The sequence below is a fragment of the Euprymna scolopes genome, chromosome 39 (assembly GCF_053919585.1).
Source record: "Euprymna scolopes isolate OS-2025 chromosome 39, ASM5391958v1, whole genome shotgun sequence".
NCBI classification, from domain to species: Eukaryota; Metazoa; Mollusca; class Cephalopoda; order Sepiida; family Sepiolidae; genus Euprymna; species Euprymna scolopes.
The window spans coordinates 19,450,035-19,468,514 of record NC_136520.1 but is presented as its reverse complement, the minus strand read 5'-3'; the positions used below and the strand labels follow the sequence as shown (position 1 = coordinate 19,468,514).

The 18,480-nt window shown below is 31.3% G+C and overlaps 1 protein-coding gene across 5 annotated transcripts in view; it reads right to left on the bottom strand.

Moving 5' to 3' along the window:
- LOC145263666 (thyroid peroxidase-like) overlaps positions 1–18,480 on the bottom strand; it is a 412,282-nt gene that overhangs the window by 93,038 nt on the left and 300,764 nt on the right. For all 5 annotated transcript variants that reach the window (XM_080120540.1, XM_080120538.1, XM_080120542.1 and 2 more), the window contains one exon: positions 4,977–5,086. In XM_080120540.1, the coding sequence (XP_079976666.1) occupies positions 4,977–5,086 (110 nt within the window). The remainder of the gene's footprint in view (positions 1–4,976; positions 5,087–18,480) is intronic.

Genomic DNA, 18,480 nt, shown 5'->3' with positions numbered 1-18,480 from the left:
ACGCTTTATTAAATATAAACTTTATTAAATATAAGCTTTATTAAATATACGCTTTATTAAATATAAACTTTATTAAATATAAACTTTATTAAATATAAGCTTTATTAAATATAAGCTTTATTAAATATAAACTTTATCAAATATAAACTTTATCAAATATAAACTTTATTAAATATAAGCTTTATTAAATATAAGCTTTATTAAATATAAGCTTTATTAAATATAAGCTTTATTAAATATAAGCTTTATTAAATATAAGCTTTATTAAATATAAGCTTTATTAAATATAAACTTTATTAAATATAAACTTTATTAAATATAAACTTTATTAAATACAAACTTTATTAAATACAAACTTTATTAAATATAAACTTTATTAAATATAAGCTTTATTAAATATAAGCTTTATTAAATATAAGCTTTATTAAATATAAGCTTTATTAAATATAAGCTTTATTAAATATAAGCTTTATTAAATATAAGCTTTATTAAATATAAACTTTATTAAATATAAGCTTTATTAAATATAAACTTTATTAAATATAAGCTTTATTAAATATAAGCTTTATTAAATATAAGTTTTATTAAATATAAGCTTTATTAAATATAAACTTTATTAAATATAAACTTTATTAAATATAAGCTTTATTAAATATAAACTTTATTAAATATAAACTTTATTAAATATAAACTTTATTAAATATAAACTTTATTAAATATAAACTTTATTAAATATAAGCTTTATTAAATATAAGCTTTATTTAGTATAAGCTTTATTAAATATAAGCTTTATTAAATATAAGCTTTATTAAATATAAGCTTTATTAAATATAAGCTTTATTAAATATAAGCTTTATTACATATAAACTTTATTAAATATAAACTTTATTAAATATAAACTTTATTAAATATAAACTTTATTAAATATAAACTTTATTAAATATAAACTTTATTAAATATAAACTTTATTAAATATAAACTTTATTAAATATAAGCTTTATTAAATATAAACTTTATTAAATATACGCTTTATTAAATATAAGCTTTATTAAATATACGCTTTATTAAATATAAACTTTATTAAATATAAACTTTATTAAATATAAGCTTTATTAAATATAAGCTTTATTAAATATAAACTTTATTAAATATACGCTTTATTAAATATAAGCTTTATTAAATATACGCTTTATTAAATATAAACTTTATTAAATATAAGCTTTATTAAATATAAGCTTTATTAAATATAAGCTTTATTAAATATAAGCTTTATTACATATAAACTTTATTAAATATAAACTTTATTAAATATAAACTTTATTAAATATAAACTTTATTAAATATAAACTTTATTAAATATAAACTTTATTAAATATAAACTTTATTAAATATAAACTTTATTAAATATAAGCTTTATTAAATATAAACTTTATTAAATATACGCTTTATTAAATATAAGCTTTATTAAATATACGCTTTATTAAATATAAACTTTATTAAATATAAGCTTTATTAAATATACGCTTTATTAAATATAAACTTTATTAAATATAAACTTTATTAAATATAAGCTTTATTAAATATAAGCTTTATTAAATATAAACTTTATCAAATATAAACTTTATCAAATATAAACTTTATTAAATATAAACTTTATTAAATATAAACTTTATTAAATATAAACTTTATTAAATATAAACTTTATTAAATATAAGCTTTATTAAATATAAACTTTATTAAATATAAACTTTATTAAATATAAACTTTATGAAATATAAACTTTATTAAATATAAGCTTTATTAAATATAAACTTTATTAAATATACGCTTTATTAAATATAAGCTTTATTAAATATACGCTTTATTAAATATAAACTTTATTAAATATAAGCTTTATTAAATATAAGCTTTATTAAATATAAGCTTTATTAAATATACGCTTTATTAAATATAAACTTTATTAAATATAAACTTTATTAAATATAAGCTTTATTAAATATAAGCTTAATTAAATATAAGCTTTATTAAATATAAGCTTTATTAAATATAAGCTTTATTAAATATAAGCTTTATTAAATATAAGCTTTATTAAATATAAACTTTATTAAATATAAGCTTTATTAAATATAAACTTTATTAAATATAAACTTTATTAAATATAAACTTTATTAAATATAAACTTTATTAAATATAAACTTTATTAAATATAAACTTTATTAAATATAAACTTTATTAAATATAAATTTTATTAAATATAAACTTTATTAAATATAAACTGGATCGCATGAAGAGGTCTCTAGTTACATGCTCATGACTACGTAGCAACATATTTCTGTTTATGTAAAACAAAATAAAGAGTATATACATATATATATATATATATATATATGTATATATATATATGACAAAAATCTATATTCCAAATTCCAAGATATTCGTCTTACCGTTTATTTTTTTCAGCATGTTAAATTCTTTAACTTTTGACAGCACTTCTTTTGTAGTGCAGAAACAGTCATATAATTATTATGTCAACTTTTGAATATTTTCCGCCCTGACTCATCAAGTATAAAAACTCATTAAGTTAAAAAGAAAATAAAAAAATGGTATGATTCCATAAAAAAAAATTGGAAGTGTATTTGCAGTAGTGTTTTAATATATTTATGCCAGTTTTGATTTTTATCGAGAGTCATTCACTTCTAACCAACATATTTTAATTCATAGAATTTGTTTATGCTGTTTAATTTATTTCGTATAATCTAAAAATATGTTCAGCTTATTATTACACTGAATGAATATTGTTATTAGGTAGACTTCTAGGCATCTATTAATTGATACAATTTAGTTAGAATTAATTAAACTTTTATTTTCATTGATATGAAAGATTTCTTAATTTTTCGTTATGTTTCATTTTTTTTTCGTGTAAGGGATGCTAATCCACGTTTGAAATTATACTGTATACATATTATCTCCCTTACATATTATAATCATTTAAAAATATAATTTATTAGACGAGATAAGATTAAACAAAAATCTCAAAATATAAGGATGATACTTGATACATGAAAGTGACAGTAGGAGTTAAAACTCTTATAATTTTGATCTTTAAAATTGTCTCCATTTTAATAATATTATTCGCTAGAATAATTATTTTAAAAAATAAACTGAAGCGAATGTAAAGAACAAGATGTATGGATAAAAAGAAAAAATAGCCAATCAAAATTAAATATCGATTTTTCAGATGCAATGCTTTTTAGGTGTAACATAGAATATTCGATCGATTTAAATGTATATATTAGTCTTATATATTGGGATCCTACCACAGTAAATAGCAATTACGTTAACTAGTGTGAGTTTTGGGTGAGAGTCATATTAGTACAGGCCAGAATAACCTGGCTTCAAATGAAAATGTACCCAATAGCTGGTGGCGTGATTGAAGGGGGGGGGTCAAAAGTTAGACATTCTAAACCAAACAAGCATCGAACGATATGAGGAGATGATGTCACGTGTTCAAGAGAAATAACTGAGTTTCTGGTCAGTTTTGCTCGGGAAGCAATACAGACAAGACGCGTCTGACAATGTCGAGATGATCTAAGCCAATGTTATCTCAAGATTCTGTCTCAACCGTTGTTTGAGAGTTGCTAGTAACAAAATAACTAGATTTTGGTAAAAAATTTGTTGTCTGCATTTTTCAGCTGATGTAGAACGCTAAATCCAACAATCGATTGGAGAAGTTGAATTCTGGCGTTTTTAACGATTCTTACATTCGGCAGCTCATCAGTTTGAAAACTCAATGAACGAAGTGGAAATGGAAGCATGGAAGGCATGTGTTCTGGTAGTGAAAAAGAATAAGGCAAGAAACTATGCAGCACTTGTCAACAACATGTTGATTACTTTCAGAAACCTGAGCTGAAATATGAGCGCCAAGATGCACTATTTTCACATATGGACCTTTTTCCTGAGAACCCGGGTTCAGTGAGTGACAAGCAAAGGAGAGAAATTCCATCAGGATCTGGTTGAGATGGAGACCAGGTATCAAGATCTCTGGGACGCAGTGGCTGAATATTGTTGGAATCTGAAGAGAAACCGCTCTGTTGCTGAGCATTCCAGAAGCTCGAAGAAACTGAAGTTCAAGCCCTGAATTTTGAACAATGGTGAAGCAGCATGCAATTTACGTGTACTTACTTTGATCAATGTCCACCAATCAGTTTACAGTAATCGACGTTTCTATCAGATAATCAATATATGTTGTTGGCAAAACATTTTTTTTTTATAAACATATTTAGGATGATATGGTTGGCAAACTGATAATGTCACAAAAATGTAATGGGTTTCTTTACAAGATCTGATTTTTTTTTCAAATCAAGTTAGCACAAAAACTTGACCCGATAGAGAGAAACAGATGTCATCTTCCGATTCAGCTGTGCAAAAATACCCTAAATCAGTTGTTGAAATGTCGACACCATTCAAAAAGTAAAAAAGTGTAATTAATTAGTCACGTGGTCTCTCCTTACATGAGTAAACTCTTTTTCTAAATGAAACTTTTGAAAATTCAGTCAAGTCTCCATTTTGTTTCATGCACGAGCAGTTTTGTTTGTCTAGCTAAACAGACGAGGCGGTCAACAACCACGAGAGGATCACGACCCAAACATGAAAAGAAGCATGTATTAAAGCCATAATTGTTTTCTTGATTGGTTGCGATCGAGAACAGAATAAGAGTGATGCCTCCTGAACAAGAGCGAATATGTACGATTCGATCGCTCACGGGTGAGAATGAACATATGAAATCTACGCGTTTACGAAAGTCACCATGTGCGACCACGTGTTTAACGTAAGATGAGAAGAAGAAGAAATATTCTTTGAATTTTTTGCAAAGAAATAACGGCATGATGATGGAAATAACGATGATGATGATGGAAATAACGATGATGATGATGATGATGATGGGAAAGAAACGATCAAAATGGCGCCCTACTCACCAAACGCGCAGCTCAATGGTGGTGTCGGGTCTGAACGTAGAAAACTATAACAATTGGGCAGCTTGTCCATTTTATATTTTTCTGGGTTAAATATTGGTATACAACAAGGACTGAAAGAAGAAAAATGCATATATATATATGTATGTGTGTGTGTGGTGAGAGAGAGATGAAAAGGAACAAGCCAAAATTTATGTTCATTAATATTTCAAAAGAAAGACGTGTAAATTTAAACGATATCATTTAAATTTTTTCATCTGGCGAATGTAAACTGTTTTTCATATTTGCATATCATAAAAAAAATTTTTTTGGAGAAATTGGCAGAAACAATTGTTTGATAATAAAGTGTTTTGAGATGAAATCTTTTTTGAATATTTTTATAAATTTGATTGCCATAAATTATTTTTTGAATATTTTTATAGATTTGATTGCCATAAATTATTTTTTGAATATTTTTATAGATTTGATTGCCATAAATTATTTTCATAACTTAGTGCTTAGCTCTACTCAATTATTGAGAATTATTGAAGTAAATAATATTATTCCTCTTTATAATATTATGTATGGAGTGTGTGTGTGTGTGTGTGTGTGTGTGTGTGTGTGTGTGTGTGTGTGACAACACTATAAAAGCAATTGATTGTATATTTTAAATTACATTCAATAGTATTATTTAATGGGAATTTATTATTATTATTATTATTATTATTATTATTATTATTATTATTATTATTTATTTATTTATTTATTTATTAATTTATTTATTGCAGACCCGATCATGGAAGATCAGATAATGAATTAACGTGGATTTATAAGATCCCAAAATCCAACCTTGATCGCCCTTCGGAGCCGGTGGTACAGTGGATAGAGACGTTGAATCTCTACGGTTCCAGGTGAGAATTACCTGAATATAGCGGTTTCGATCCTACCCAAAGCCGCCCAAAACGTGGTGAGACGACAACAACTATGATTGCTGAGAATGCCGTTAGGAGATTCGGAGTTCCTATCTCGTCGTGGTTACCACCTGACGAAGAGGAATAGTTGGCCGAAACATTGTGAAACAACAACTGAGAGGGATGAGGATAATAATCCGTAATAAAGTAATGCATTCAAGAGATTTAAATAAATATAAAATAAATAAACTTTTTGTCTGGAAATGTTATGGCATATCTTGTCATCGTTCTGGTGAATGAAAAGTCAATTACAACAGCTCAAATTACTTGTAAATGCCGTTAACTTCTCTAGAAATACGTGTAAAATTATTTTGTTCCCAAATGGTCATTAAAACGTGGCCACAACCTTGATTATATCATTCTGTTTTGAATGAACAACGTTACGACAGCCAACTAGATATGTCGGTTTGGAAAGATAGAAATAGACTTGAATTATATTCTTTCCCAATGGCTGTTAGGTTGGCCGATCGATTGAGTTAAAAAAGTGACTTAGGTCTATGGTTCGAATAGTGCGATTAAGGCTAGTGGCATATTAGTATTTTACGATCCAATTTAGTCTTGCACATTTCCCGTTATTATATCCATCGCTATTGGCTCTATAGGTTTTTAAATATAGTGTTCAAAAAAATAAAATAATAAAATTAAAATAAATAATAGGAAATTTATATTCCTAATTAAGACTACATGTGTGATGCGTGTTTTATTAATTTTATTTTTTATTCCCTGATGTTTTGGAAACGATTTTTAGCCCTTCCACGAGGGATCATATTTCTATTTGTGTGTGGAGAGGGGAACTTTTCTCTGATTATCATCTTTAAAGTAAGTGTTTTGTGTTTCTGATCTATTATTTTTCTAGCTTTCTTCCATTTTGTTATTGTTCACTCTGTCGGTTTTTACTGAATCAGACAAACTAAAGACAATGTCTCTATCATAGTTGGCAAAATATAGGCGTTTGCTAAAATTATAAAAGATAAATCAATGTGAACTGATTCTTTCCTTTGGTCAGTGTATATGTTTTTTAATAACCATGGTATTTCTTCATTCGACAAAAAATTACACGAAGAAAATACAAGACAAGGCTCTATCTTCAGTATGGATATGGCAATCCCACAGAGTGACAACAATCCAACAAAGTCTGCTAGTATCGTAGGATACTGCTGGAGCACTCTCGGCTCGTAGTAATGATGCTTTGGCCTCAAAACTATGTCTGATGAAGGCATTGTTAGAAACAAACACAAACACAAACACACACACACACACACACACGCAAACACAAACACGCAAACACAAACACGCAAACACAACCACAAACACACACATACACACACACACCCACAAACACACACACACAAACACACACACAACCACACACACAAACACACACAAACACAAACACACACACACACACACACACACACACACACACACACACACACACACATATATAATTTATAAAACTAATTATGTCTGTATGTCTGTCTCTCTCCGTTTTTCAAAATGCATTTCCTAGATGCAAGATTGCAGAACAAAATGAAGCCAAATAATTGCATTTTTTGTGGACCGTTGTTTTATATATAAAAATGACCTTGTCTGTCTATCTGTCTATGCGAGGAACGGTCTCTACCATACTACTTAGTCAGTTTTTGATCTACAGACGTGAAACTTGATATGATTTGGTTTTTAGCTGGTAAAAATAGTTGCTAATAGATCAAAATTGAAAAAAAAAATGGAACTTGGCAGGCGTAAGTGGACTTTAAGTACTCTTTTACGCATGTGCAAATATGCATTTATATGTTAAAGTCGGCGCATTTTTCACTATTTTTTATCTGTCTAACGATACCTCAAACAGTAACGACCAACTCTGGATTTTAGAGCACTAAATGTTTTTGTTTATGGCACCCAAGTCATTTTTTTTTTACTTTTGAAATCACTGACATATATTAGGTACAATATAATGATCAATAGAGTATTGGCTCTATTGATCATAATAATAAATATGAAATCTGCATGAATTAAAATATATTTGAGCATATTTTATGAGCAAGCATTGCTAGGTAGCCTGCTAGTATATATATACATCTTTTAAACTCCTAAAGTTCACAGGAAACATGAGTTAGAACAATTACATTGAGAGCATTGCCAGGACCGCTGCGAAGAAGGTAGGTTCTCTCTACCGTGCTAGAAATCTACTAGCGCCCAAAAGTATCCTATACCTCTATAAGGCCACCATTCATCCATGTATGGAGTATTGTTGTTATATTTGGACTGGTGCATCTGCTACTAGTATCTCACTCCTAGACAAGGTTCAAAAGAGTCGCCAACCTGATAGTTTCTGAACTGTCATCTAAGCTTCAGCCTCTGTCCCATCGGCAAAATATTGCATCCCTCTGCCTGTTCTACAAGTACTTTAACGGTGAATGATCTGATGAACTGCAAGCAATTGTACTTACTCGACATAAATACCCCCGACAAACCCCACAAGCAGCTAAATCCCACCCCTTCACAGTAGAGATCCCTAGATGTAAGAGAGCCTTCTACTCCAGTAGTTTCTTCCCCAGAACCACTAGACTTTGGAATTCCCTTTCGGGTCCCTGCTTCCCCAACTGTATTGACATGCAGAAGTTCAAGTGTAACGTGAACCGGTATCTTGCTGCCCAACTCCCTACATATTACCCCTGTAGCTTATGTCCCTGATAGTAGCCCCCTACATCAAAGTGGCAATGTGCCTTGTTTAGGATGAAAATGTAATTATATATATATATATATATATATATATATATATATATATATATATGCATGCGTACAAGAGGGAAAGATATTGACAATAGAAAAATATATACTGTTGCATACATACTTATTCATCAAATTAAAATAAGGGAATACAATCAAAGGCGTAAAGGTTATCAAAGCTCTTGATGCCAGGCATTTTGAAGCCTGATGCTTCTCATCAGAAGAGAATGGAAGCTATTAAGTAACAATGTACGAATCATACAGCTAGCAATATGCATTTTAGGGAATCTTGTTTAGGGGGTATATACTAGAAAGGTGTGGGAGGGTATCGAGGGGGGAGTTATAGTGGTAAATACGGAACCTTAAATAGGCTAGACTGTGATTGGGTGGCATGTGTATGGAATATGCTTTGGGGGTAGGTATTATATGTTAGAGGAATTGAGTAGGGTCAAATGAATGTGAAATATGATGAAATGTACAATTAAAATAAAGAATAAAAATAAAAAGTAAAAATTAAAATAAAAAAATAAAAATTTAAATAAAAAATAAAAGATAAAGTATAAAGTAAAAATAAAACAAAAAAATTGCAGAATTAAAACGGATTGAATGATTGTGGTAACATGGTGTCATATGGTAAAGGGATAATATGCTAAAGTTTGCTACAGCTGGGATATTGTATAATAAAGGCAAAACATAAGGTTGTAAAGGCATAAAAATACAGATTAAGTGAGGAGAATACAGTACAATAATGATACTACTACTACTACTAATAATAATAATAACAGCTAGCAGAACCCGTGGAAATTCCATGGTGTTTGAAAATTATAAAAACATATTACGAATAAAATGAATAAAAAAATAAAACAAATAACGACAAATTTAAAACAATTTTTTAACAAATTCTTTTTAACATTTTAAAGCTAAAAAGAATTGATTTAAAAAATTTAGATTTTTTAAATGAAAATTCAACACAATACATTTTTGTTTTCTGAATATTTTTTTAATTAGTAAGGAACAGATGTCAATTCACTGTCAATTCACTGTCAATTCACTGGCGCATCAAACATTTTTAATAAAAAACTTACAGTCTCCTTTCAACATGACTTTTTTATAAAATAAAATAAAATAAAATTTATAAAATAAAATAAAATTTATAAAATAAAATTTATAAAATAAAATAAAATTTATAAAATAAAATTTATAAAATAAAATAAAATTTATAAAATAAAATTTATAAAATAAAATAAAATTTATAAAATAAAATTTATAAAATAAAATAAAATTTATAAAATAAAATTTATAAAATAAAATAAAATTTATAAAATAAAATAAAATTTATAAAATAAAATTTATAAAATAAAATAAAATTTATAAAATAAAATAAAATTTATAAAATAAAATTTATAAAAAAAAATAAATTTATAAAAAAAAAAAATAGTCAGTTGAATGTACTCACAAAAAATGAAACCAACAGATCCTATATACGGCAATTTAACAAACAAATGATTATAGGAAAAGTAGAATTAACTTTAAAAAAGAATAATTCAAAGGAAATGATAGGTGCTACCTTATAAGGCGTGTTTACATGGAAACCTGCTACCTAAATGCACACATACTCTCTTTATATCTATCTATCTATATATCTATCTATCTATCTATCTTTCTATCTATTTTTGAAAATGTACACTTTTCTAATATTTTCTATTCTAAAACAAACAGCCATTTTTTTAATTTTTAGAGAGGAAATAGTTTAATGATTATTAACTGTTAAAGAGCGACTATAAAGGGAGGTAATTCGTTTCTCATTAATTAATGTTTGCCATCGCAAATGATGATGGTTTTTTGTGACACTGAACATATGGACAAGTAAATTAATATTTAGATAACAATAATAAAATAATAAAATAATGATAATACTGCTAATCATGATCAGGTCCTTTAGAATATAAAGGGGTAAAAATAAAAATTATAATAAATCTAGACGAGGAAACGATATATAAGAGAGAGGTAAATATAAGGTGGAAGGGGTTGTAACCGAATGAAAGGGGAAGGATATTGTGAAGGGAAATAGAGATGTATAAAACCAACAGAATAATTTTAAGAAAAACGAATATTGGCGACTCAGATTTTTTTTTTTTTTTTTACAAAGGAATCACCACTTATGAAGGCCCGAAGGCCACTCGAGGATGAGGGTTAATGAGAGTACAGTAGTCAATAGAAAAATATCTTAGTAATTGTTAGTAGTGGTAATTTGGTAAATTGGATTACTGGAGGGGATGACTCATAAAGAACTTGTTTACATTGGACTTGAAGACAACGATATTGAAGTCAGTTGGAAAGCTGGCAAATGGAACAGTGTTATGTAATAGGTCGAACACAAAAGCTAGATCATAGACAAGTTTACTGGAGGGTTTGGTCAGCTGATCTACGTGTATGTTACATGGATCAGGTTAGCTGAAGATCATGGACAGTTAGAATTTGAACGTTAAGCATGGAGATCATGGAAAGTTAGAATTTGAACGTTAAGCAGAGTGGACGGTTTAACAGGTCATCCCCCCTTCACTGGGGAGGGAGCTGACGTGTGTGAAAATAGAGACCTAGAAGTAACCAAGTAAGCAAAGATATTCACTTTCTATTCTTCTGCAATCGATACCTGGGAAGTGAATAAAAACTATATAAAACCAACCAGCGTTCTTGGAAGTGAATGAATATTCGTCCAAACAGGTTTCCAGCCTCCCCTCCAAGAACAAGATGAATTCCAGGTGGACAAGATCAACGACGCATGAAGTTAAGGTTTGACCAAAATACATGTATCACCCCCCCCCCTCCTCACATATGAACAATTAGATATGAATATATCATGAATAGACAGCAGCAACATAATTCTAGGGTTCAAATAGTGAAGAAGCAACCATAGACATTTAGTACATGTACACACATCACAATGAACTCTTCGTCCCATATGGTGCTAAGGTACACAGTATACAACGAACCCCTTTATGGTTACACAACGGCCATAATATAACAAGTGTTCCACTGGCATGCAGTTTTTAGAAAGAAGCTTTGTTTATGGAATCTACGTTTAGGTTTAGGTATAAACAGATAAAGAGTTAGGGAAATTACAGCTAGATGAATGTTCTTCATCAAAGTCAACCCGGGGGGGGCATAGATTAGAGGTCAGACGAGCACTTGCCATGAAAATAACGATAAAGCAGAGACAGACTCGTGGAAAAGAGGTTGCAGGAAAGAGAAAAGAGTATTCCCTACTATTTTGAAATCTGTCAAGGCAATATAAGTTGCTTCAAGCAGCTCTTGCCCATATGTGGCAGCAGTACTCCATACTTGGACTTACTTGGCTCTTATACAGGTAGAGAATTGCATCAGCAGTGAGATATTTATTGGAGCGGTAGAACGATCACACAATGTTTCTAGCAGCCTTAGAAACTTAGATGTATGTGTTCCATTTCAGATCAGGAGTAAAGGTCAAATGTAGAAGCTTATCAAAACATGGAGCCTCCCCAAGACGAGAGCCATTCATTTTAATTGATGCCAGACGGGGATCAGAGCGTTGATGCGGTAAAGATAGAAGCTTAGTTTTAGATACATTAAAATTAACCAGCCATCTCTTTCCCCATTGCACGATGTGATCAAGATCAGAGGAGAGAGAATCAGAGAGAACTTGGTCGTCTACGGATTTTTAAGTGTTGTCTTAGATGGTAGTGTCATCAGCATAAATGCCTAAGAATGATTTTAGAATGTGATTTGGGAGATCATTGATGTAGATGAGGAAGAGAATTAGGCCCAGGATGAACTCCTAAGGGACTCCAGCGTTAATACTGTAAGCTTCTGATTTCTGCCCAATCAATCACTACTCTTATGAACCTATCAGAGATTTAATAATTGAAAAGACATTTCAAGCTATATTGTAGCTAGAGATTCTTTTGGGTACATATGAATCCTGTGCTTGTAGTATTCTCCACCTATGTGTTGAGCTTATATATATATATATATATATATATATATATATATATATATATATATACTAGCAGGGCAATCCGATGTTGCTCGGGATTTAAAGAGGATTATACAAATGTTCCACACTTCTAATACTTTTAAAATCAGTGAAATTGCTCGTTCGTCAATCAAATCAATTGATTGCCTGTGCACTAGGAGGAAGTTCCACATGCCTATAATAACTTAGTTCACTTAGTTCATTGTAGTCTACATTGCAACCTACTGTTGATTTCATGAAATTATTTTTAATTTCATATAATGACTTGAATTAAGTTTAAAATGTAAAAGTCAAGCACAATGGTCTAATTATACTCTAAACAGAAGCGTTCATTTTGAACGCGCCTCTATCTTATCAAAAAACCTACTGTTGATTTTATAGACTGAACCACTGTGCTTGTGTGATGATAAAGCTTCTTGAATGCAATTATGTTAGTAGGTTGCATAAAAGTGTTAACTTTGACCAAAATTGGACTGTTTCTTCTTTAATTCGATTTTTCGATTATCGATTTTTGATACTTATCAGAGGTATTCCAATACAAAACCTATCTAAAAACACTCCCAGGCACATAAGGTACATGAGTGTGAAATTTAAAAAAATAGGTCCATTCGTTTTGGAGTCTATAGGGAACGAACTCACACACACACACACACACACACACACACACACACACACACACACACACACACAGACAAAGTGCCTTTTATATATAAGTAGAGAAGAGATAAACTTCTTTCCAGTTAATAAAAAAAATTAAGAAATTATGCGTGGTTTGAAACTAAAGACCACGTTGTGCAAAAAAACAAAACAAAAAAAAATGCGATCAACTTATCCACAGTAGAATTTTCATGGCCCATTGTTCTATCATTGTTGCTAAGCGACGACATGGAAATATGGCATTACTGATGATAGATAAATTAAAATGATGGTTTTGATTATCGATTATCAGTAATTATCGGGTGTATTCTGAGATAAAACTTAAATAAGATCACTCCCAGACTTATACACTAAAGTTCTGTAAATTTTAAATAAAATCTGCTCTGCCGTTTCGGAGTCTATAAGGGCCGAACTCACACACAGACAAAGTTCCATTTATATAATTGTAGAGATATATCGATAAGTTTCCATTTAAAGAATTCTTCTCTTCTTCTTTGATCCCATATATATATATATATATATATATATATATATATATATATATATATATATAAATGAAAACGGTATACATTAAAATTAACAATATTTCAAACATAAACATTTATATATATATATATATATATATATATATATATATATATATATATATATATATATATATATATATATATATATATGAATGTTTATTTTTAAATATTGTTAATTTTAATGTATATCGTTTTCATTTAACCGGTTAAGACTGTTATGATAAAAACTGAATCACCGTTAATTTTGAGTAAAGCTCGATTTTATAGGTGCAGAGCATATATAGTACAAAATTTTGTTGAAATTCAAAGACTTACATTTTTTCTTTTTTATAACTTATTTATTTAATCTTTGATTTCTTCATTACAGCAGTTTCGTTAATAGGATGACAATTTTATGTTTTCATAAAAAAATTTTTCTCACCACCCCGTCACATGTGATTTCCATCAGATGTTACCAACAACAGTTAATTTTATACATGTGTTAACAACAGTTAATTTTATACATGTGTTCTGTCTTGCAATAAGCCACAAACATGTGTTATGGCTTGCAATAAGCCACAAACGGAATAGAGTTTAAACAATGTATTACTGGAACAACAACGTAAAAAGGTTACAACTAAAACGAGTAGTAAATGTCACCGAGCAAGTGAGGGTCGCTCTGGTGTTTAATCCACACCTGGGATCAAAAGGTCAATGGTTTATATAATGGATAGGACAGTCCATTTGGAGGGTGATTCCCCCACAACAACCCCTCCCCAGCTGATTTCCGCGGTTGTGAAAATCAGTATTTCTTCCTTTTGGAGCAGACCACTAAAGGGTCTTTGCGCTTCCTCTTTCTGCTGGAGCGTCTCGGTTCCGACATTCCTTTTGGAGGGTCTATGTCAAAACAGTCATACACAGTTTCAATCGCCTCACTGCCGTCCTGCGGTGGTTCTTCTTGATCCTCGAAGAAGCGTTTCCTGATTTGGTTCAGGTGCCTCTTATGTTGGAACTTTGGGCCCCGAATGATGTATGTAACATGGCCGATTCTTCGTAAGATCGTGCCCTGTTCCCCAAAAGAAACGTTATTCCTAAAATGTCTAAAATACACGTTATCTCCGCTGTTAAACCGTTTCATTGGCATTGTAGAGGTTCTGTTTTGTACTATGTGTTTGGGTAGCAGTTTATCAAATACGGGTTTTATTTTCCGTCCAAACATGATTTCTGCTGGGGATCCCGCATCTGGTTTGTTTGGATTTCCCATAATTCTGTAAACCTGCAGAAATTGCTGAAGGGCCTTTTCTGTCGGTGTACCGGGCGCCTTTTTTTAATGCCATTTTAAGCATATCGATGAAGCGTTCGGCCTGGCCGTTGCTTCTGGCGTGGTACTGAGGTGTCGTAATATGCTTGACTTGATCCGTCTTGCAGAATTCTCTGAACTCTGTTGAGGTGAACTGTGTAGCGATGTCGCTAACCAGACAGTCTACAACCCAAAACCGAGCAAACAATTCCAATAAAAGATTTGTCGCTGTTGCCGTGGTCGGTTTTTTGCATCTCTGGCCATTTAGAGTAAGAGTCAACTACTATCAGGTAGTAAAAATCCTCCACAGGTCCCACATAATCGATGTGGATCCTCGATCATGGTCGTTCAGCCTTAGGCCAAGCTTTATATATTATTGGTGGTACTTTTGCAGCTAAAGCAAGCCTTTGCATCTGTTCACCATGTCGGTAATATCTTGGTCCATAGCTGGCTAATAAACAAAACTTCTCATTAGGCTTTTCATTCTGTTTATTCCTGGATGCCCCATGTGAAAATCCCTGGGAATTCTTTTTTGGAGGGTTTCACCGTATAACAGTATTTCGTCGCAACCAGAAAAAATGTCTGAACAGTGCTAATTTCTGTTTCGTGGTTTGAATGAAATTGTTATTTGGGGATTCTGACTTAATTTCCTGAAGTGTGACCGGCAGTTTGCGGATAATATTGTTTATCATGGTTTTTACATCACTATTAATACGTAATGCCGCGATTACTGAATCTTCAAGAGGCTCCATTTTGGCAGGAATCAGTCTCGATAGACCGTCTGCATGGGCTAGTTGTTTTGAAGGGAGAAACTGAATTGTAAAATTATAGTTCAGCAGAATAGTTCCCCATCTTAATAGTCGGTTCGCAGTGAATGTTGGAAGTCCTTTTTTTTATCCAAAAATGGATATCAACGGCTTATAGTCAGTTTGTAGAAAAAAAATGTCTTCTGTACAAGAACCGGTGGAATTTTGAAACTGCAAATATAATTCTTAGGGCCTCTTTCTCGATCTGAGAATAATTCTTTTCCGCTGGCAAGAGAGTCTGTGATGCAAAAGCAATAGGCTGTTTCGAGCCATCCAGCATTCGATGTAGCATGCACGCCTCGACGCCATGTTGACTAGCGTCGCTAGCTACCATTATGTCCAACAGTGGGTTGAAATGTGCTAGGAATAGTTTTGAAGTCAGGATTCTTTTTATTTCTTGGAATGATGTCTGGCAATCTTCTGTTCACTCCCAAGCCTTATCCTTTTTCAGCAATTCATTAAGTGGTGCGCGCAATTTGTGCATATTTGGAATGAACCCCTGGTAATAATTTGCCAAACCTAAAAAACTCTGCAATTGAATTATGTCTACTGGTGCCGACATTTCTTTAATAGCGGTTGCCCTATCTGGGTCTGGGCGTCTGCCATCTTTATCGATTATTTGACCCAGGTATTCAATTGTTTGTAAAAAGAACTCGCATTTATCTGCTTTGATTTTAAATCCATAATCTTGTATTCGACTGAATACTTGTCTGATATATTTTTCATGTTCCTCCCTGCTTTTGCTCGCTATGATAATGTCATCAAGATATGCGATTGCGGTGTCCAAGCCAGACACCATAGTATCCATTACTTGCTGGAATATTGCGGGTGCCACCTTGACACCAAACGCGAGTCTTTCGTATCTGTACCAACCACGATGAGGTTAGCGATTTTGTCGTTTACCGGAATCTGTAGGTAAGCGTCGCTTAGGTCGATCTTAGAAAAAAACTTGCCGCCACTTAATTTCGTGAACACTTCTTCTGGACTAGGTAATGGATAGTGAAAATTTTCTAAGAACCCGTTGAGTCGGTCACGAAGTCAGCGCAAACGCGAATTTTCCCGGACCTTTTCTTTACGTAAACTGCCGGAGCAGCCCATTCACTATATTCAACTTTAGCCAGTACACCGATGCTTTCTAATCTGTCTAGGTTCTGATTTATTTTGTTCAGGGAGCGAACGGGACATTACGTTTCTTTTTAAACATCGGTTGTGTGCCAAGTTTCAACTTAAAATTTGCGGCCATTTTTGTACATCTCCCCAGGCCAAGAGTAAATACGTTTGTGAATTATTTTTTAAAACAAGTTATGTTTCTCCGTTTCTGCTGGGCGGGTATCTATTTTCTTGCAGAATGTGGCTATAGGAAGATCCCAGAGACGAAACTCCTCCATGCTGTCAGAACCGAACAGGTTCCCACTATCTTTTAACACATACAATCTTAGTTTTTTTGTTTTCCCCCGTAAAGTAACGTTTGTAATTAATTCACCTTCAAAATGAATTTTTGTACCACTAACGGCCGTAGCCGTTCTGTTAGCTTTTAACATAGTCGGCTTTCGTAATATTTTCCATGTTTTGAGATTTATTATTGAAAGATCCGATCCACTGTCTAATTGTAATTTAATAGCCTTGCCGAAAATGTTAACCGTTACATCTTTGCGTAGATTTTCATCTACGACGTCCTTAGTTCTGGTTTGACGTACACGGCTTCTATTCTGAGTTTTCCTACAGTGCGAACTTTTATGACCGATCTTATTGCATAAATGGCATCTTTTTGTTAAAAATGGGCAATCCCTTACCCAATGTATTCCACCACATCTGAAACAAGCGCTCGGTGCTTTTAGTTTTTCTTAGTTTCGGTGGTTAGTGTCTGTGTGCCATTTTTCGTGCCGGTTTTTTCTTAGTTACTTTTTTATATATTCGCGATGCCTGCTTCGATATTTCTTGCATTTTTTTCAATAATTTCTACTTTTTGACAATCCTCAGTCAATTTTTGAAGTGTAAAGTTTGGTTAATTTTCTAATTTTGTAAGGACTCTGTGCCTGGTTTCCGCATCTTTTCCTGAGGTTAACCCTTGCACAAACACAAGACATTTAAAATTGTCTGCTGTTTGTTCAGACAACTTAGTCATCACAGTGTTTGTTCACTACAGCTCTGTAAGTGAAAAAATCGTTATTATTGTCTTTTATGGAAAAGAGACGTTTTCGGCGAGAAAAGTTCTGTTAACAAATTTACCGTCTTATTGAATGATAAATCTGCTGTTTTGCGGCAATATGTAATCCACGAATTTATCATGCTCAGCCGTTTTCAATTTTCGTAGAAGAAGTCTGGTTTTCTTTTGATCAGACCAGTTGCTGCAGTCAATATTAAAAAAATCTTCATAACGCCGAAAATACGCTGCGAATGATTTTTCCTCCTCCTCGTATTTAAGATTGTCTATCGCAGTCCATATTGTATTCTGAGAAAATGCTGAATTGCTTTCCGCATTTGCATTATTTTTAACAATTTCTGTAAGCCAATTCCTCTGTTTGTAATTGACGTTGGGCTAACTA